This window comes from Diaporthe batatas (assembly GCF_019321695.1).
Source record: "Diaporthe batatas strain CRI 302-4 chromosome Unknown Contig00009, whole genome shotgun sequence".
Lineage (NCBI taxonomy): Eukaryota > Fungi > Ascomycota > Sordariomycetes > Diaporthales > Diaporthaceae > Diaporthe > Diaporthe batatas.
The window spans coordinates 979,469-999,354 of record NW_025408556.1 but is presented as its reverse complement, the minus strand read 5'-3'; the positions used below and the strand labels follow the sequence as shown (position 1 = coordinate 999,354).

General features: G+C 58.6%; 8 protein-coding genes across 8 annotated transcripts; 4 read left to right on the top strand and 4 right to left on the bottom strand.

The window, feature by feature from the left end:
- Positions 1-264: 264 nt before the first annotated feature.
- On the top strand, positions 265-1,704 carry KVR01_008328 (uncharacterized protein; the record flags this gene model as incomplete). The annotated part of the gene is made up of 3 exons (XM_044784416.1): positions 265-819; positions 879-993; positions 1,046-1,704. 3 exons carry the CDS (start codon positions 265-267, stop codon positions 1,702-1,704), a joined length of 1,329 nt encoding a protein of 442 aa, XP_044643306.1.
- A 517-nt stretch (positions 1,705-2,221) lies between these two features.
- On the bottom strand, positions 2,222-3,461 carry KVR01_008275 (uncharacterized protein). The gene has a single exon (XM_044786067.1). It carries the CDS (start codon positions 3,114-3,116, stop codon positions 2,367-2,369), a length of 750 nt encoding a protein of 249 aa, XP_044643253.1. The 5' UTR covers positions 3,117-3,461; the 3' UTR covers positions 2,222-2,366.
- Positions 3,462-4,270: 809 nt separating this feature from the next.
- Positions 4,271-5,335, bottom strand: KVR01_008168 (uncharacterized protein; the record flags this gene model as incomplete). The annotated part of the gene is given in 2 exon segments (XM_044787997.1): positions 4,271-5,291; positions 5,304-5,335. 2 exon segments carry the CDS (start codon positions 5,333-5,335, stop codon positions 4,271-4,273), a joined length of 1,053 nt encoding a protein of 350 aa, XP_044643146.1.
- Positions 5,336-6,100: 765 nt separating this feature from the next.
- On the top strand, positions 6,101-8,593 carry KVR01_008170 (uncharacterized protein; the record flags this gene model as incomplete). The annotated part of the gene is made up of 2 exons (XM_044792235.1): positions 6,101-6,212; positions 6,270-8,593. 2 exons carry the CDS (start codon positions 6,101-6,103, stop codon positions 8,591-8,593), a joined length of 2,436 nt encoding a protein of 811 aa, XP_044643148.1.
- A 1,235-nt stretch (positions 8,594-9,828) lies between these two features.
- KVR01_007823 (uncharacterized protein) lies at positions 9,829-14,440 on the top strand. Its single transcript, XM_044793471.1, has 5 exons — positions 9,829-11,361; positions 11,435-12,028; positions 12,092-12,835; positions 12,886-12,962; positions 13,012-14,440. Exons 1-5 carry the CDS (start codon positions 10,982-10,984, stop codon positions 13,857-13,859), a joined length of 2,643 nt encoding a protein of 880 aa, XP_044642801.1. The 5' UTR covers positions 9,829-10,981; the 3' UTR covers positions 13,860-14,440.
- On the bottom strand, positions 14,225-15,929 carry KVR01_007801 (uncharacterized protein; the record flags this gene model as incomplete). The annotated part of the gene is made up of 8 exons (XM_044790915.1): positions 14,225-14,321; positions 14,472-14,560; positions 14,695-14,866; positions 15,072-15,462; positions 15,551-15,618; positions 15,688-15,712; positions 15,775-15,806; positions 15,880-15,929. 8 exons carry the CDS (start codon positions 15,927-15,929, stop codon positions 14,225-14,227), a joined length of 924 nt encoding a protein of 307 aa, XP_044642779.1.
- A 369-nt stretch (positions 15,930-16,298) lies between these two features.
- Positions 16,299-17,764, top strand: KVR01_007981 (uncharacterized protein). The gene is made up of 2 exons (XM_044794385.1): positions 16,299-16,871; positions 16,942-17,764. Exons 1-2 carry the CDS (start codon positions 16,713-16,715, stop codon positions 17,650-17,652), a joined length of 870 nt encoding a protein of 289 aa, XP_044642959.1. The 5' UTR covers positions 16,299-16,712; the 3' UTR covers positions 17,653-17,764.
- On the bottom strand, positions 16,850-19,748 carry KVR01_008156 (uncharacterized protein). The gene is made up of 2 exons (XM_044787824.1): positions 18,470-19,748; positions 16,850-18,399 (listed from the first exon to the last, which is right to left on the bottom strand). The coding sequence occupies exons 1-2, from the start codon at positions 19,687-19,689 to the stop codon at positions 17,925-17,927; spliced, it is 1,695 nt and encodes a 564-aa protein (XP_044643134.1). The 5' UTR covers positions 19,690-19,748; the 3' UTR covers positions 16,850-17,924.
- Between the last annotated feature and the right edge of the window lie 138 nt (positions 19,749-19,886).

The window sequence follows — 19,886 nt, the reverse complement described above, 5'->3', positions numbered from 1 at the left end:
GAGAACCGATGCGGCAGGTACATGTGTGCGCTGACGGCTACAAGAGGTTCCCCTCATGTTATCAATCATGAACGTTTGGACACGGCTAATTGGAAAATTGCAGGGAAGATGGCGGGACGCTCTCTTAAGAAGTTGGGTGAACCAGTTATGATTGACTCAGGTCGGCCTGCAACCCGGACTTAAACCGTCGTTGCTGTGTTGTTGGTGCTCACGGTGAACCCTTCTCGTAGCACGGGCTCAACACACCCAAGACCCCCTATCACGATGCATTTATCAAGGATTTTGTGGACATTCTCGAGCTTCGGCTTCATCACACTGGGCCTGGCACAGGCCGGCGAGGGACAATATGATGGTCATCAGGTGCTCCGTGTTAGGACCGAGGGTCGGCCTAGTGAGTTTCTGAAGAGGCTCGCCAGTATTTCGTTGGAGCCGTGGAATGAGGAGACGGTGGGCAGCCACTTCGATGTCGTTGTCCCACCCGAGAAGCTCGCCGCGTTCGAATCCCTCCAGCTGAGGAGTACCGTCCTGCATGCCGATCTTGGGAGGTCTATCCTCGCGGAGTCGGCTCCGCAAAGCACTTGGAAGCGCCAGGCCGACGATCTTGCATGGTTCGACACGTACCACGCATATGAGGACCACATACGGTACTTTGAAGACCTCCAGGCGCTTTTCCCGGATAACTCTGAGCTGATATCCTCCGGCACTTCTTACGAGGGCCGGGATCTCTTTGGTATCCACCTATGGGGTGACGCAGGCCCGGGAAAGCGTGCAGTGCTGTACCACGGGACTGTGCACGCTCGTGAATGGATCACAACTATGGTGGGAGTCTCTCATTTATTCCCTGGAAATACTTGGCTGACAGGACATGGTCTATCTAGACCGTTGAATACCTCACGCTACAGCTCATCAACGGCTACAAAGCGGGTGATAGTGAGACCAGAGCTGTTCTGGACAACTTTGACTTCTATATCATCCCCATAGTGAATCCTGACGGTAAGCAGAATGAAATTTGAACCCGATTCAATATCCAGCTCACACCCAGAAGGCTTCGTATACAGCCAAACAACCAACCGCCTGTGGCGCAAGAACCGCCAGCCCGGCCCCGCAAACTCAACCTGCGTCGGCCGCGACATCAACAGGAACTGGGAGTTCGCCTGGAACCCGACCAGCGGCGGCGCGTCCCCAGACCCGTGCGGGCAGACCTACAGCGGCGAGGCACCGTCCGACTCGCCCGAGAACAAGGGCCTCGACGCCCTGGTCCGCGAGCTCCGCGACACGGCGGGGATACGGCTGTACATCGACTGGCACAGCTACGGGCAGTACTTCCTGTTCCCGTTCGGGTACAACGAGACGCTGTACGCGCCCCAGCTGGGCAAGTGGAGCCGGACGGGGTCGCTGATGAGCGAGGCGATCCGCGACCACGCCGGCTCCGGCTCCGACGCGGCGCCGCCGCGCCGCACCACGTTCACGTTTGGGCCCGGCGGCGCGATCCTGTACCGGTCGGTGGGGAACTCGCGCGACCATGTGTATGCCGTGGGCGGGGCGGAGTTCTCGTGGACGATCGAGCTGCCTGACACCGGGGAGTTTGGGTTCGTGCTGCCGCCCGAGCTGATCAGGCCTACCGTCGAGGAGCAGTGGGCCGGGCAGCTGGTCTTGTATAGTCTCCTTGACGAGGTGTTCTTTGATGATGAGGGCCCTGCGTGAAGTCTGTCGTCGGGACGGTCGCAATGAGATCCACGACTCGACAACCCTGTATCACACCGGGGAAATTGAAGCAGACTGATCGGTCACTTCTTCTGCCTTGAGGCACGTGCAGCAGGAACCACTGGCTGATAATATCTAAAATGATGTTGAGGTAGTCGGTCTAACCCCTATCGATCAAGACTTGGAAAATACTAGTATGCAGTCATCCTCACTGAGTGGCCTTGGACTCGCACATGTATGACGTGAAGTTCATAGTGAGCTAGCTTTAGACAACACTTCGGGTGTACACCTAAATTACTAGTAGAGCGTCCTGCTAAGCCCTCCGAGAGCCATGTCTTGACGGATGCATTGTCTAGTGTCACTTCGAGGTTGTAATGGCCCCACTCACTTATGCAACACTACATATGTATGGTACAGCTGATTTTGAATTAACCGGGTGCTCAGGGTCATTTACAGAAGCTCTCGGTCGTTGCACTTGGCTCAACAGAACACATGCTTATCCCAGGCAGTGTCGATATCCATGTAAGTGGTGTATTATGTATTGACTCAATTAGGTGCTCAACTATCTCCGCACCGCGGTATCATACTAAGCTGTTCAGACTTTCCAATGACATTACGTGCTCGCCTTTGCACAAAGAGAAACAAACCCCTCCGAACCCATCTCACCACGATCTCCAACCTCGTGCAAGCGCCTCCTTATAAGGTTCGCTTAACTGTTCATCCTTGAGCAGAACCATGTCATACATCTTGCCTTGCACCGTCCCGGAGCCGTCGTACTCCTCCGGGTCCGGGCACACAGGGAGCCTGAGGGTCGCGGTCTGCGCGACGATCTCGAGCGTCTCGTCCAGCTGCTGGTCGCCACCCAGCTCGATTTCCTCCGGGGTGCTGGCGGGCCGGAACTGCACGAAGATCAGGTCGTCGCCCTCGGGCCACTCGGGCTCGTCACAGATGAAGAGCACGTCGTGGTGGCACACCGTCGGCGGGCGCAGGTAGGACGGCACCAGCCCCGGGAGGCGCTGCCTCGCGGTGGTGCCTGCGGGCTCGCTGCCGGCACTGCTGCCCCTCCAGCCTATGGGGTTCCGGAGGGCCTCGGCCTGGTCGGTGTAGAGGCCCCTGGAGGCCTTCTCGGCGTCGTAGTGCTTCTTGCAGTGCTCCACGGTGGCCCAGGGCGCGAAGTAGACGTCCAGGCGGTAGGCGGTGGTCTCGGGGGCGTAGCTGGACTCGCTCAGGGCGCGGAGGAGGTCGGCGGCGTCGAACAGGTCCGGCGAGGCGATGTCGGCGCACGTGACGTAGATTGCGAAGCTGAACAGGGGCGGCAGGGGCTGGTCTGAGGGCGCCCAGAAGACCATGACGGAGACATTGTTGGCGTGGTCGCGGAAGGGAACCGAGTGGATCTTTATGCACCGACTCATCTTTGGCGGCCGGGTGCCATTGGGAGCACGTCAGTGATGCATGTGTGCGAGGAGGACCGCCGGGTGAGGCCAGGCCGGACCTGTCATTGTCTGTTCCTTAAGTAGATAGCTGGAGCTGATGTGCTTAGGCCGTGCAGCTAGAGATGCACGTGACTTCCAAGGCTCTATCACCTCCCTAGGTACCGCCGTCGTTGGTGGTACCGCAGGATCGACATGCAAGAGGGCCTGTTTGTTACCAATGGGGCGATACGCCGTTGGGAATGACCCGTCCGAGTGGGCTCGGAAAGGACAAAGGCTTGCTTCTTCTCGGACTTCGAACCGCAATATTCACGGGCGGCGGGCCGCATCTCCTCCACTTTTGCGCCCCGTTCCCCAAAGTTTTTGGAAGACCCTTATTATAACCTTGGAAGAGGATGGGTGCACAAAAGCAGCAGAGGCATTGCGTCAAGTTGGCGTCGACGGGAGCTACCGCTTGACGTGTGCCACAATCTCCACACCTCGTCATACTGTCCCATATCGCTACCCACTCGGGTCTGGCGTTGCTGACTTGAACCACATTTGTCCTGTCTGTACAAATACACTTGAGTAACCGGGGGAGAACTTGCCCGTCTCACCTCATCAATCCTCGCTCGATTCCCCTTTGACATCTTGAATCGATTATCGGACCCTCGCGGGTATATTAGCCGAACAAGTGACTGGTTGATCCAGTACAAGTACCGCACTCATGCGATAGCACCCCAAGACGTCACGGACTGTTCACCGGGAGAACCCCGGTGTAACAACGTGTGCATGCTTCCAAGGTTTCCCGCCCTTGACTACCCCTGCTCCGACCACACGTCGCCAACTGTCAAATGGCGAAGACGTGTCCCAAAAGAACGATAGAACAGCTTCGCAGTCTCAAACTAGGAGTCCTGGCGTCGTTGCACAAGTCCCCTCCGTCAGAAATCGCGTATACTCTTATCGCATTCGGCCATATTCGCCGTGCGGTGCACCATGGGGGAGGGGGGACCTCGGGAGCCAAGATCTGCTACCTGGGTGGGTACCTAAGTAGGGCTGAACACTGGCGGCTGGCTGCTTGAAATTATGTGGCACAAGTACGGCTATCTGGACACTCTCTGGCTGCAATACAAACAGGCAAGTGTACCCTAGGTAGTCTAGAGCTGCGCTTCTTTGCGTATCTTCTTTGCCATCTGGATGCCTTCTGGTATGAACCGCGCCCAATATTCGGCTTCGTATCCTGTTTGCCAGCCCTCACCAGGTTTCGGACCATCAACAGATCTTGAAGTCCTGTTGATAGCTGAGGACTCTTCCAGCATCGCAGAAAGTGACGCTTCTTGCCATCTGGCCCGGTCTGCAGACACCTTTAGGATTTGATCCATCCACCTCAACGCCTCTTCATTGAGTACAAGTGGGTTCTGCCCTCCTTCCGTCGGGGCGCTACCTTCTATGATAGTGTCCGGGTTCAGCGCCATAATAGTGTTTAGCAAAGCCCTTCTAGAGCTCAGTTCTGCGACGAATCGCTCCATCCTGATCCCGGCGGCATTGGCTGAGCCGTCGCTTAAAGCGTGCATCTCGGCCCAGTGACCCACTCTAGCATCTGAAGCAAAGACAAAGGAGTTGACCACAATACACACCATGATCCAGAAGGTAATGACAAAAGCGTCCCAACCTTGGAGAGTAGCCGCGCCCACCGCCAAGCCCCACTGCGAAAGAAAGAGAAGCCGTAGAAGGTTCTTGGTGATGGCCTCGGGGGCGAAATTGTATCTTCGCTTCGCGCGCAGAGGCCAGTTCAGGAGTGAGTTGATGACGGTGCTCTCTCCGAAGAAGACCTGCCACTCTGTTTCGTTCATGTGCCGAGCGGCTATGACGAGCCGCTTGAAATTACTACCAACTGGCTTCCCGAGCTTTCGCGGTTCGCAGCTGTGGGCTATGTGGATTGCAATACCAGTCAGGGTGACCACGATGAGGAATGATGAAGAAAGATAGAGGCCCGTGGCGATGCAAAGGGCAAGGAGGGAGATGAGGATCACCCAGCCAGCTATTGAGGTCGCTACGTAGGTGCCCTGTTGCTTGATTGTGCTTGTCCTCGTCGAGCGGTCGACTCGGACAATCTCTAGCCTCTGCAGCCTGTTGTCGCTGCGTTTCATATTCTCGTGGTGATTGGCGATTGCGACGCTAGGAATTGACCTTAGAAGTAGACGGATAGTCTCGGGACTCATCATCGGGTACGAGTCTCCATAACGTCCATCGAGACAGACCGGCGCTTGGCCACCTTTGGAGTCGTCCAGGTAGCAAGAATCCTCGATTTTCCGCCCGGAGAGTAGAATCCGGCTTCCGGGGGGCGTGATGGGAAAACACCAGGCTGGAATAGCACCAGTGAGTTCGAATATATGAAGTAGGCGGGGAGTATCGATGAAGTCAATTAATGCTGAGAGCGGTAAGATGCTGGCGAGCTGCTCAGCCCATGTAGGTAGCACGGGCAAAGAGAGAGTCATTTTGATGGATAGTTGACCGGCCAGAAAAGTTGATGTCTGGAAACATTTCGCTCAGCTTACCCCGGCAAGTGACCCAAGACCTGCTTAAATGCGAGTAAACGCAGTCAGCCCGGCAGAGTGCCTAAATTGTTACGGGAACCTAGGCAGTGTGGCTTTAGCTCGCAATCAAGGTAAGCGCTTGGCCGAAATCAATTGATGGCATGGGCTATGTGTGGCCTGCCCAAGTGGCCTGCAGAAGGGGTTTCAGCTGCTGGTGGGAGGAATGGGACTTGCAAAACCAGGCTGCCAACACATGAAACCATGGAGCTGCCTGCTCAGGTGATACGCACACATGCTGCCTTCTTCAAGATAACAGATGCTCCAGAGTTGGAAAGGTAACAAATCTCCACGTATATACAGCCAACAGTGCACAAACTTTTCAGTTCATATGAATCGCATGCATCATTCTATATCTTGTGATTTCTTTCTCGGGATTGAATACAAGCTGCCATGGATCACATTCTCCGTTCAAAACACAGCAACCCCCCGCTAGAGTTTCCATATTACGATCCAGCAGCTTGGGAGCACGACGTGAAGCATTTGGACGTCTGGCGCCGTTATGGTTCTCCCTTATACGGTTGCCAGTGGTCAATGCTACTTCTTACAGAGACAAATACAGACCTTGATGAGTTCCTCAAAGGCGGGCCATTCAATGAATTTGCCGCATTCCTTCAGTCATGGCTGTACTTTGGTGTGCTGGCGGTTTGCCTGGGGCGGAATGATCTGTCGGGATTCATCAAGGTCAACTCTGCAGGGGAGAAAGTGTTAAACACAACCCTGCTCATTCCATTTGTACAAGAATGGTATGACGGGAAGTTCCAGCGCCACATGGAGATCCCCGATTCGCGCGCTGGTTTCGCCCTGGAGTTTCGTGAGCTCACCGGTGTTCTCGACTCGGTGGCCAAGCACACCGACAGACTCACCAGGTTCGGCAAGAAGGACGCAGGACCCCTGGGAGCTGCTTTGTTCCGCATCTGCGTCTCGATCAACCTGGTGCAGTCCGTCTTGCGCTCGGCAGTGTTTGAGCTGGGGAGGTTGGTGGTCGGCACTTTCAACTATACCCCCATGCCAGATCCTCTGGGAACTGGTTACTTTTCGGTTTACCCAGCCGGCAGCGAGCTGCGGGGGCATCTTGTCCGGCGCGGTTGGTGTCCCAACAAGATACGAAATATGTCGCAGAGTCTGGGTCTCGAGGGGTTGATGATGGCCAGTATGATACAGAAGGATGCAAGTGTTTCCGCAGCACACGCGCGGTGCCTTGATAGTGTATGTGTGGCAAACCAGATACAGGCGGGTACCTTCGTGCCCAAGCACGCCGATGAATACCACAACCAAGGTATCTGTGGTGGGATCGGGCTTCCCAGGGGCACCGCCGAGAAGATTCTCCTGGGGACCAATTCATTCCCAGTTGTCCGTTTCTGGCTCGGCTCAAATCGGGAGGGACCACGGCACAGACGCATGGAGGCTGTGCCTTTTCAAGATGGGCTCAAGTACATTGCCATCTCGCATGTCTGGAGCGACGGACTGGGAGACGAAACCGGGAACACGATTTTAGCTTGCCAGTACGACCGACTTGAGGCCCTCCTAGCAGAAGTCAGGAGCATGGAAACCATCCGGGAGAGTGGCAACGAAAAGCCAGATGATGCGTGGTCGCCACATTTCTGGCTTGACACGATATGCGTACCACACGAAAGGGCCGCCCGTCGCCTCGCATGCGCCCGGATGGCCTCGTCATACGAGTGCGCAGATACTGTCCTGGTGCTTGATGCCGAACTGCAAGCCTGGTCTTACAACTCCGAGTCGGCAACAGATGAAGAGGCCCTATTTCGGATTGTTTCATCGGGGTGGACGACGCGAGTCTGGACTCTGTCGGAGGGCATCCTGGCAAAACGACTCGTTTTCAAGCTTGCTGACACCATGTTCGATTATGCCGCGTGCGGGGATAGGCTCCGGCTCAAGAAGATGAAGGGGCTAGGTCGCTTTGATACGATACCGGCGCTGCTGTATAATGACCTTAGGCAGATGCGCAGTATTGACAGGATGGATGCGGCTCAGAAGCTGATCACCGCCATGTCCTACACCCAGTCACGTCGCACAAGCCATGCTGGGGATGAGATCATATCTATCGCCGTGCTGATGGGCATGAACCACATCGAAGAGCTATGCGATCAACCGACTTGGGCCGGGAAGATGATGCTATTTCTCGAGATGATGCCGGAGCTGCCGTTGCGTCTCCTCTTCTCCTCCGGCCCCAGGATCACAGAGACAGGCTTCCGCTGGGCTCCGGCCGCCTTAAATAGCGACTTGGGCATATGGCCCTTCAACAGCTTGGAAGACATCGCTCACCTTGATCACAAGAGTGGCGGCCTAGTCCTGTCCCACCAAGGCATACTTCTACACGGCGACTGGGCTAGTATCGTCCCCAACCATCACAAGTTGGAACCGTTCGAGGCATTGTACCGGCAGCTCCCACTCGACCGTGACCTTGATTATGACCTTACCATAATCCGCGGGGAAGAAGACTGGTGTCTGATAGAGTCACATGACGAATGGCATTTACCCTTGGAAGGGGAGAGGCGACAGTATTGCTCCGAGGATGCGTACTACAGGAAGAACGACGAGGCACTAACGACCACCGCCTTGGCCATCATAATAGATGCCCCGAATTTTGGTGTAGATAATGATGGTATTGAATTGATGGAGTGCATGGGTGCCCTGGTTTCGAATGTCACCCTCGAGGACAGCGGGACCATCTCATGCCGATATCAAGCCATGGTGAAGGTCACGAAATGTTGGCGGAAGTCTGGCCCGATGAGTGCCGAGTATGAAGTCCTCCACTACTCGGCATACGGTGGTGAAGGGCTCGACATAACTGGAGTCGACCAGGCCATGTTTGGGACGTACAGGGTCACAAACAATGACCAAGTATGGCGGATAATGTAGAGGGGCATCATCTATTTTCGGAACCACCTGGGCAGCTACAGTTTGAACAGAATTTAAGCATATTGAATTGGCTTCCTATCGCTGACGCTGGTCTGCTCAAGCCTGGCTCCCAAGGTTTACAGGGTTCTCACACAACACAACATCAGTCAGTCACCTTGGAGTGCCCATTGCACAGGCACTAATCATTGCGAATCGTTTGTCTTCGCAACAACAAGGCTGTGGCTCAGGGGCTTCGTGGGGATCCAAAGGGACAGCGTGCACTTGCACTCCATTTTCGACTTTGATACCTGACATAGGCCATCTTCGTCCTGGTCACACAAAGTTATCGGACTGTTTGCAACTCGGACCAAGTCAGAGCGCTGCCGAGTTGGTGCCGAAGAAGAACCTTGGAACCCTACCAGAGTCTTGTGGCATTACTCCGTACCTCGGACTGGGGTCAAATCCGGCCGATACTTTAGGCCAAGAAGAGGCACCGAGCTGCTATCCAGGTAGCAATCGGGATCCCCGAAGTCGGGCCATCTCACGGCGGACCAGCACCTGGGCTGCAAGTCTGGTTACGGGCGGGCCGCGGGCAACGGTCGGGACAAGCCGAGGCTGGAATATGCGAGTGATTGGCCAAGGCCCCAGTTGCCCCTTCGCGGTTTGGAAATGGGACGCGATGTAGCGCTGCCTGGGCAGCGAAGAGATGGTGAGATGAGCTGAAACAGAAGCGCGTCAAGGCTGGGACTTTTAGTGTAAATGACGGTTGAGGAAGCATGCCCAGTCGCCCAGGTGGAGACGTTATCGTCCGATCAGGACGGGTAAGAGATTGAACAGCGGGTAACGAATCCGGGGGATGCAATGCAACCTCGAGTCGACAGACTTTGACTTTGGTTTTATTAAAGCTTGCAGTGATGGGATACTACTTAGATACGTACTAGTAGATATCGGGTTTTTGTGCAATGCAGTCCAAAGCTGTGTTTGGGAATTGTACAGGCTGCAACTGATCGATAGACTGGGGATAGTGCCAATTCGAGATCCAATTCTCCGAGGCCGGTCAGCGAGGTCGTGATTGTCTGGTTCGCTAAGGTTGACAGCAGGCGTTGGTTGGGAACATGGCCAGGATAGCCGTCGGGAGTGGTGGCTCCATCCGAGCACGAGCGATCTGCTAGCCCGGTTCCCCTGGCCCGGATTTATATGAATGAATGAACCTCACTCAATTCAAGGCCTGCTGGAGAAGAGGCGGATGCAGTGTTGCGGGCGGCACCTCCCTGCCTCCCTCGTGCCCCACCCCCGCCTTGTCTGCTTGTGGCCCTTACCCCACCTGCCGAGCCAAGCAACCAGCCAGCCCTTCCTTCCCCTTTCCAATCCGGACGAGATTTTCAACAAGGTTTATTATGGACTGATGAGGACAAGTACCCGGGTACCCAGGTACTTTGAAACGGTCAGGCCCTCTTTTGCCGTGGCCCATCCGTCCCATCCTTCTTTCCCCGGTTGGATCGCAGTTGGACGCAGCTACATTGCCGAGCAGTCAGGCAGTGTTAATGCCCCGGTTTTCTCTGTGTTGCGAATGCGATTTGGACAATCTATACCTGCCTGCTTACGTGCGCAGCCGCAAGGCCCACCCACCTTCTCCACCCACCCGTCCTTCGTTGGAAACCAGATCTCAGGCCGACCTCCCAAGCCGAGCGACCGACCGACTCTCGAGTCTCGACCCAGTCGCCGTTGCCGTCGCCGTCGCCCGTGGCTCTTGTCACACACCACTCCAAAAATAACAAGCCACCCTCCACCCTCCGGCAAAGCTTCCGATTAAGCTCGGTCCGACTGCGTGCGGCCTGAGGCTTGACTCGATTTTGATTCGATTCGACTCGACTCCACTCGTCAGTTGTCGTTGTCAAGGCCCAAGGCCCAAGGCCCAAGCCTCGACCTGGCATGGCCCAGCTCAATTGACGACTGCCCTGCTCTGCTGATAGACCCGGCAGACAGGATTAGACGCGTCCGTCACTCGTCTGCCACACGTGCAAGGGCCGAGGGACAGACAGTCTGCCCCGTCTCTCCCGGGGTTTTGTGCCCTCGAGGCTCGACTCGAGTTCGCCTCCACAGCCTGCACAGCCTCGTGGTCCAGTCGCTGCTCTCTGCTCACCCGTCAGTCAGACAGCCACACACAGGGTATAGACTCCATGACCAGCCAGGACAGAGTGTCCAAGCAACAAGCCAGGCGAACCTGCTTGTTGCCTGCCTCCGCCTGTCCTGCCTGCCCTGCCCTGGCCAGACCTCGTGTACATCCCTGAAACTTTTCTCGATTCGTCTTCCCCCCATCACTTATCCATTGCCTCTGCCTCACCTCGGCCCTCACTTCTTCGCCCCGGACTCTCGTTATCGGACGCACCAGATCCACTCCCGCGTCCAATGGATCGCCCCAAGGCCTCAGCCGACTCCGTCACTGTCAAGCCGGAGCAGCACTCGCCTCCCATAAATTCCACCACCGCCACCGCCAACGCCAACACCACCGCCAACGGTAACACCTCCGCCCAGACCCCGGACCTCTCCCTCGTCACGGCCCTCTCGCCGAGCCTCCACTCTCAGAATGGCCAGTCCAACGGGCCCCAGAGTGGCTCTCCGCTCAACGAGCAGCGCGCTTCCAAGATAGCCGCCTGCCTGTCCTGTCGCAGGAGCAAGGTCCGCTGCGAGAAAGGCGTCGACCCGGCCCGCTGCCGGCGCTGCGCACAGACCGGCTCCGAATGTGTCCGCCCGACCTTCAACGTCGGGAGGAGGAAAGGCGTCAAGAAGTAAGCCATGCCAGGGCACACACCCTCTGATCAATTTACACACCAGCCTGGATGATACTGACAAGTACCTCAGCAAGCGCAAGGGCCTGGAGAAGGCCCTCTACCAGGTCGAGGAGGCCATCCGGAGGGCCGGGCCCGGCGTGCAAGGCGCCGACGCCGGCAAGGCCATCAGCGAGCTAAAGTCCATGATAGCCGCTGGCCAGGGTGCTCACCTGAACGGTCCTCCCGACAACAACAAGCGCCCCCGCCTCAGCACCGCAGCCTCTAGTGAGCTTCAGGACTCATCGTCCGAGGACGAGGAAAGCCCCAGGCCGCGCAAGGCCTCTCACCGCCGCCGTACCTCTACCTTTTCTCATTCTCACTCTCGTTCTCATCACCCCGTGAAGCCCGAGGAGCGTCTTGCCGTCGACGATGCCGAGAATCCCCTGCAGCTGTTGGCCAGGGCCTCCAACCTGCACCTCTCTCCAGTGTCCAGTCACAGCCAGTCGCCCGGGACGGCGGCCTCCCAGGCCCCGGCAAGCGTCGTTGTCGAGGAGAATGACCCCGAGATGAGATACGTCGAGAGCTTCTTCGGGACAGTCCACTTCAATGTCGACCGGGGGGAAGGCTATGACCCAATCGAATTGGGTCTGGTGACGGAAGATGAGGCCGAGAGGCTCTTTGAGTTGTAAGACATGACTTCCCTGCATGGATGCGTAGGAGTAACCCCTGCTGACATTTGTCGCTTCAGCTTTCACAGGAACCTTTCACATACACGCTGGGGCTTAGACCCTGTCATCTACACCGTGCCTTGGGTGCGGACTCGTTCCTCGTTCCTTTTTACATCAATCATGGCCGCCGCATCATTGTTTATTGAATCCGCTGGCGCCCTATCCAAGCGGCTGTCTAATCACTGCAGGTGGCTCACCAACAAGGTCATCGAAAAACGGCACAGGTCAACAGAGATTGTTCTTGCTTTCATGATCAACGTCCCTTGGATGGGCCCAGGCGTACACAGCACCGATGATGAGACATGCTGGTACGTTTCCTTGGCAACGACTATCGCCATCGATCTGCAGATGGCCAAGGTGTCAATGCCGATGGAGGCGTTCAAGAACGGGAGTTCTGGAGACCTGGCGCGGCAGGACTGTATGGACCCGGAACTAGCCCTGAGGTTAGGCGGGTTCAAGAGCGTCGACCCAAACTCGGAACTTGGGCGGAGGCTTGTACGACGGAGAGAACGGTGCTGGATTGCACTCTTTGTTCTCGAACGAGGGATGTGTCTGGCAAGGGGCCGATCCTCCACGCTCCCGATGACACCGCTGATCAGGAAGTGCGATCGATGGCACATATCGGACATAGCAGACCCCATGGACGGGCACTTGGTATCCATGGCCGTCTTACGGAGGGACCTAGATGATGTATTCGCCGCGATCAGATCTTTATGCGATAGCGCCAAAAGTGGACTGACGGACGGATCCGCCATCGCCCAATCGTGAGTGTCCATATTGTGTGTTCTGAAGCCTTCAACTGACTCTCTTGAAGGATACAGAGCACCGTCGACAAATTCTTTGAGCAGTGGCACCTGGAGTGGGGCATGACCCTGGGAGGCACAGGACCCCGTGAGTCCATCTCATCACACTGTGACTTGATCCTTTGCTGACTTGTCAGAACACCGGCTGCCTCCTTACGTGGAGGTGCTCGTAACGCACACCCGTCTTTCCATTTATAGTAGTGTCATTAACCACCCCACCGCGCCACTCGAGGTGCGCCACTTCTTCAGGACGGCCGGCCTCTCGGCAGCATTGAACGTGATGCGTGCTGCGGTGCAGGGTGAGGTTCAGCTATTCTCGATGCCCAACAACACAGCCATAATGGTCTCGTTCGCGGCTTGTTTCGCCCTGAAGCTGAGCACTCAGATGTCGGGGGGGAACAGCAACAGCGTCCTGGCGCCAAGCGTGAGGACGCTGATCGAGGAGACGGCCGACGTGATGGAGAAGATTGGGAACATCACAAAGCACAGGCAGGGGATGGGCCGGCTCTATGGGAGGTACCTGAGGCTCCTGGTCAAGAAAGAGGCCAGCGCTGCAGAGACTGCGGGTCCGTCGCGTCACGGACACGGTACACCACGGCCCGCCGCAGCCTATCCCGAATCTGCTCGCCACGCAGCAGGCAGCGTGGGCTATCCGCATCAGTCCAACGCGCGGACGGGGTCGGCACCCAACCTGACCCAGGGCGGATTCGCCATCCCACAGCCGCCTTCGGCAGGGCTGACCTCGGCTTATGACACGCCGGGCTGGTCGGCGCACCCGTCAGACCTGTTCCAGTTCTCGGCCATGAGCGACGACCAGATCGTGGAGGCGCTCAACAGGACAGGGGGCGAGTTCGACCCGGGCGGGTTCGCCAGCGGCATGGGCGGGGTCGGCGCAAACGGCACGGGGTCCGGGTTCAGCTGGGAGGATGCGACCAACTTCGACTACATGTTGAACTGGAACAACCTTCCAGACTATGGGCTATAGAGTGGGACTGTATAAAATTGTGGTTAGTTGGTTGGTGCCTGAGATGCGCGCCTTGGATTCAATTTTTTGGATCATTTACATGTTCTCCAGCTATAGGCATCCAGATGAGACTTGCATGCATACAGCACGGTGGTGTATTATATTCTCACATAATGCATTTGATCTTGGACCGACCAGACCAAGCCAATGGATTCCAACAAGTGGGCGAAGGTTTCCTCCCACTACACTGCGCGCCACCTTGCAAACAGACAGACAGGGTCTATATGAACCAGAACGCCACACGGGGAATATGTGCAGACGGGCGTGGGAGTCGCACATGTGCACCCAAAACAAAACAACTCGCTGATGAGAAGAACCGGCCCAGCTCAGACCTTGATCTCGACGGGCGGGGCCCCGACGGCCCTCCAGTTGACCAGGTCCTGCAGCTTCTCCATGAAGACGAAGGTCAGGATGGTGTGTGGGCTGTTGCGGAGGAGGGACGCACGTGGTTAGTCAGTCTCTGTCGTTACTATGACGCCCCCCCCCCCCAAGAACCAAGTGGGGACAACACATCAAATCAAGAGGAAGGAAGCGGTCGTTGGAAGGTTCTGATACTAGTGAATAGTTACTCACGTCAGGCGCAACCAGGCGGGCGTCCAGCCTTTCATCAGGAAGAGGGGGCCCTCGGTGCGCAGGCCTTGGGTTGTTATCTGGAGGAGGGTCTTTTTTTGTCTTGTCAGCCTTGCCGTGCTTGGTCTTTTTGTGTTGTTTATTATGGACGCAAGGGGGGAGCTGGGGAAGGATATGGAAATGGCAAGGAGGGGGAGAAGGGACTGGGGAACGGGGGACAGCTCACCGAGGAGCCGGCGCCGGACCTGCTCGCCGCCTGGACGCGGCTCTTGAGCACGTCGGCGGGGGCGCAGATGGTGGTCGCCACGGTGCCGGCGACGAGGCTGGACAGCATGTGCGTCTTGACGTCGTCTTGCAGCGAGGTGCCTGCGAGGAGGGCGCGCTTGGCGGCCGTGTACCTGGGGAGGGGAGGTGCGTCAGCCCGGACATCAATGACTCGTCTGTCTCCAGCCTCAACCTTCCTTTCCCCGGCACCATGGCCTTCTTGTCTTTTTCCGCTCCGGAACAACGATCGCAGATAGCCACCCACCGGGGGAGAGAGAGAGGGACAGGGAGAGGAGAAGCACGGCACGGCGCGGCGCGGCACGGCACGGCACGACCTACGGCGCAATCTGCCCGACATTCATCAGCACGCTCCGCACGACCGTCGGGCCCAGGCCCCTCGCGAAGGTGGCGGGCCCCTCGTCGCGCGCGATCCGCCACAGGCCCCTCGCGGCGTCCGGGTAGTAGTTTGGTGGGCGCCGCTCGCCGGGGGGCCTCGCGCCGTCGGCGCACATGCGCACCAGGATGACCTCGGCCGGGTTCCCGATGACCCCGGCCGCGGCGCCGGCCAGGGCCGCGGCGCCGATGGTTGCGGAGGAGAGCTGGCCGCTGGGGGATGCGGATGTTGACCTCAGGTGCTGGGTCAGGATGGCGTAGAGGCCGAAGCGGGCGGTGCTGTAGGTTGATTGGCGGAGGATGGAGGCTGAGAGGCCTGTCCAGAGGGAGGGGATGCCTTGGTGGGGGTGTTAGTTTGTGATTTGTTGGAGCTGGGGGTGAGGGTGAGGGTGAGGGTGAAGGTGAGGATGAGGAGGGCTTGTTACCGTCTCTTGCTGCAAAGGTGGATAGGGTCTTGAGCATGGGGGCTCGCGTGTGCATTACTTGCATGCGGCTTTGGTGTTCCTCTATTAGTTGTTGTAGGCCAGGACAGGTGGGAGTGGCGTGTTGTGCTTGTGCTTACTATTTTGTCTGGTCTAGTGGGTGTGCTGGGTGGGGGGGAGAGGGCATCGTCAGCTCTGAGCCATCGTGTTGATTGTTCTAAACTCACTGAAGCATACTGCCATTGACGCAGCGGCGCCGCTGATGATGCGGATCAGATTAGATTAAATCCCCAGCCCCAAACTCGGTTCATTGTTTCATCACGTCGACTCACCCTAGCCACCAGGGCTGCTTCTGCTTTTCTCTCTGGGATTTATTACTCATGGTGGTGGCTCGTGGCTCGTCTCTTGGCTCACGGTGGCTTCAGTTGAGGGTATCACATGTAAATCGTATCAGGTCAGGTCAGATCAGGTCAGGGCCCTGGACCTGAGAGAGACATCTTCACCATGTAATATCACCGTCGTCTAATAATAATGATAAGGGCCCTGCCACCGTCGTTCAGTCGGCTCTTACAAGTAGCCCACACAACGGCAGGTCCGACTCGCCCGAGGCCCGGCCCGACACGCCAATCTCGGCCGTGTTGCACTCACTCGAACCCAGATCCGCGGCTTTTCCGACCCGGTGGTTTTTCTGCCCGCCGCACGTTGTTCAGGTGTGCATGCAAGTCTCAAGTCTCGCGGCGCACAACAGCAACAAGCACCAGCGCCCCACAGAAGCTGTTCAGCCCCTCCCCACTCCCCCCCACCGCTGTCGCTGCCGGTTCGGCCCAACGGCGAAGAGTGAGACGATGATGCAACCAACCAAACAACGGGCGCCAGAAGAAACACGACCTGTTGCCATGCTGCCGTGCCGTTCCTCGGCACCCCTTCTTGGCCATTGCTCCGTTGACTTGATTTTCTGTTCTTGTCCCGCATCCTACGCTCACACTTTTATTTACTGTTGTTATTTTAGTTGTTATTATATCTAATCCAAGTAGGCTATTTGGCCGTGGACACAAACAAGCCGGGACTTGCAGTTGGAGAATCTGTCTGCCGAGACTCGGACGGCTTCAACACCACAACACACACCACCGAGTCTTGTCACACCACAACCACACACACACACACCATGTCGAAGCTCTCCCCAGCCCTCAAGGAGCTGGTCAATGCCCCCTTCTCCCGCCCAGGGCCCGCAAAGGCCCCGGTCGGCATCGCCAAGATCTACGAGCGCATCGCCAGCGAGGCCCACTCCAAGAACCTGGGCCCACGGCCATGGATCGTCCTCTCCGTATGTCCTGGTCTTCCCTTCCTCTTCTCCTTCTGAACAAGGAAGGTGCTGAACCACGACGACACCACAGGCAGCAGCAACATTCACCCTCAACTCCCCAGACTCCCTCGCAGCCCTGCAAGCAACCGCCTCGGACCCCTCCGCAAAGGCCTACAAGCCCCTGTCCCCAGTCCCATCGGCCGAGCTGATCCGCGAGGTCGGCCTCAAGTGCATCTCCTTCAACGGCATCCCCCGCTCCATAAACAGCCTGGGCGCCTTCCGCGCCTCTCTGCCCAGGGGCGTCCAGACCAAGCTCGAGACCCGCGCCTCGAGGGCCATCACGCCCGAGAACCTGGCGCTGCGCCACAGGACGGGCCTGGCGCTGTGGAAGAGCGTCTACGACCCGTTCGACGAGAAGCTGACGGCCCGCCTGGCCGACAGCCACCCGGACCTGCCCGTGCACATCCACGGGAGCCACTACGGGCCCCTGCTGGCGGACCCGACCGCCGCCGACGGGACGCCCGAGGACCGCGGCGGGCTGGCGGGCGTGGGGCGGGTGCTGACCAGCCTCGTGGCCATCGCGTGCCTGCGCGCGCAGACGGGCGTGGGCCCGCAGGTGCTGTCGCATGTCTTTGGGCTGCGCAAGGCGGTGGACCAGGGGCTGCATGTCGCCGAGGCCGAGGGCGAGGCGGAGCGGGAGGGCTTCGAGTGGCTTGCGGGCGACGAGGGCGGGGAGTGGGTGCTGCGGAGCGTGGATGGGATCGCCGAGGCGATTGGGAGTAACTTTGCTGCTAAGCTGTAGGTGTTGGACTGGTCTGGGGGGGAGACTCGGACTGCTTGTACATAGATAGACAGACAGACAGACAGACAGGCAGACAGACAGAATGTATGCATCTGTGGGTTGTCCGTATAAATCACTCGTCAGGGCAAGTCGTCCTCATTCACTCTATATATATATATATATACACACTCGACTGCCCAACAATACCAACACCAACTCCAGGCGGAAATGACCAAAACGACCAAGATGCGTTATCTACAGAGGACATGTAACAAGTTGCAGCAAAACCCCCCCTACTCCATAACCTGCAGGTCACCAGCCACCTCAAACCTGGCGTCCGTCTTGGCCCGGACCTCCTCGACGTCAACGCCCGGCGCGACCTCGGTGAGGGTCAGCGTGCCGGCCTCGCGGTCGACCTGGAAGACGCACAGGTCGGTGATGATGGTGCTGACGACGCCGGCGCCGGTGAGCGGCAGCGTGCACAGCTGGACGACCTTGGGCGAGCCGTCCTTGGCGACGTGCTCGGTGGTGACGACGATCTTGGTCTTGTCCGGGTTGGAGACGAGGTCCATGGCCCCGCCCATGCCCTTGAACACCTTGCCCGGGATCATGAAGTTGGCCAGGTCGCCCGACGCCGACACCTGCAGCGCGCCCAGGATCGACACGTCCACGTGCCCGCCGCGGATCATGGCGAAGGACTCGGACGAGTCGAAGGTCGCCGCGCCCGGGAGGAGGGTTACCGTCTCTTTTCCTGCGTTGATGATGTCCCTGGGGGGGGGGGGGGGTTAGCCTGTGTCAGGAGGGAAGAGGAGGCACGAAAGAGAAAGAGAGAACCTACGGGTCGACCTCGTCCTTGGTTGGGTACGGGCCCATGCCCAGGATGCCGTTCTCGCTCTGCAGCCACACCTTGCGGCCCTCGGGCACGAAGCTGGGCGCCAGCGTGGGCAGGCCCACGCCCAGGTTGACGTAGAACCCGTCCCTGAGCTCCTTGGCCGCGCGCCTCGCGATGCGGTTGCGCTTCTCCTGCGCGGGGCTCGCCGCAGCCGCCCCTCCTCCGCCGCCACCGCCCCCCTCAGGCTCCCGCAGCTTGAGGATGTCGATCTGCTTCTCCGCCGTGGCCGGGACGATGCGGTCGACGTAGATGCCCGGCAGGTCGACCTCGTTGGCGTCGAGCTCGCCCGTCTCGACAATGTTCTCGGCCTCGACGATGGTCAGGCGCGCCGCCTTGGCCATGATGGGCCCGAAGGCCTTGGTCGTGTACCGGAACACGCAGTTGCCGGCCCTGTCGGCCTTCCACGCCCGCAGGATCGCCACGTCCCCCGGGAGCGCCGTCTCCATCAGGTACGTCTTGCCGTCGAAGATGCGCGTCTCGCGCGGGCGCCCGCCCTCGAGCACCTTGCCCGAGGGGGACAGGCGCACGGGGATCTTGCCGTCCTGGAGGAGCGAGTGGGCGCCGGTGGCGGTGAAGAAGGCCGGGATGCCGGCGCCGGCGCTGCGGATCCTCTCGGCCAGCGTGCCCTGGGGGCACAGCTCGATGGCGATGTCGCCGGCCAGGTACTTCTTCTCCAGCACCTTGTTGCTGCCCAGGTAGCTGAGCACCAGCCGGTCGACCTGGCCCGCCCTGGTCAGCACCGACAGCCCGCCCTTGCCCTCGACGCCGGCGTTGTTGGACACGGCCGTCAGCGAGTGCAGCCCGTCCCTGCCGCGCCGGTGCAGCGCCGTGATGATGGTCTCGGCCACGCCGCAGAGGCCAAAGCCCGACGACAGGATCGTCGACCCGGACCTGACGTCCGCCACCGCGGCGTCGGCGTCCTCGAACAGCTTGGACCCGCCGCGGGTCGGCGCCGGCGCCTTCGAGGACGACAAGAGGCGCCGTGGGGATGTCGCCCCCGTGGCAGAGGCGAGGGCGGCGGCCCCGTTGGTTCTCCTCAGGCAGTTGTAGCGGCCCAGGCACAGTGGCGCTGCCGCTGCTGCTGCTTGTCTTGCTGCTGGTGATGGTTGCGCGGAGGCGAGGAGGGAGGGCACTGAGCGCCTCAGCTGGCGTGTTGTCGCGGCCATGTTTGACGATGTGTGCGACGGCGACGGCGACGGCGACGGCGACGGCGACGGCGACGGCGTATATGGTCAAGTCAAGTTGTCACAAACCCAATGCAATGGACATGCGTCACGAGAAGAAGGGAATAATAAATCCAGAGCTGGGGTCTGGCCACGGACAAGGTAGGGGTCGGGCGGCATTCGGCTTCTCCATATTCATG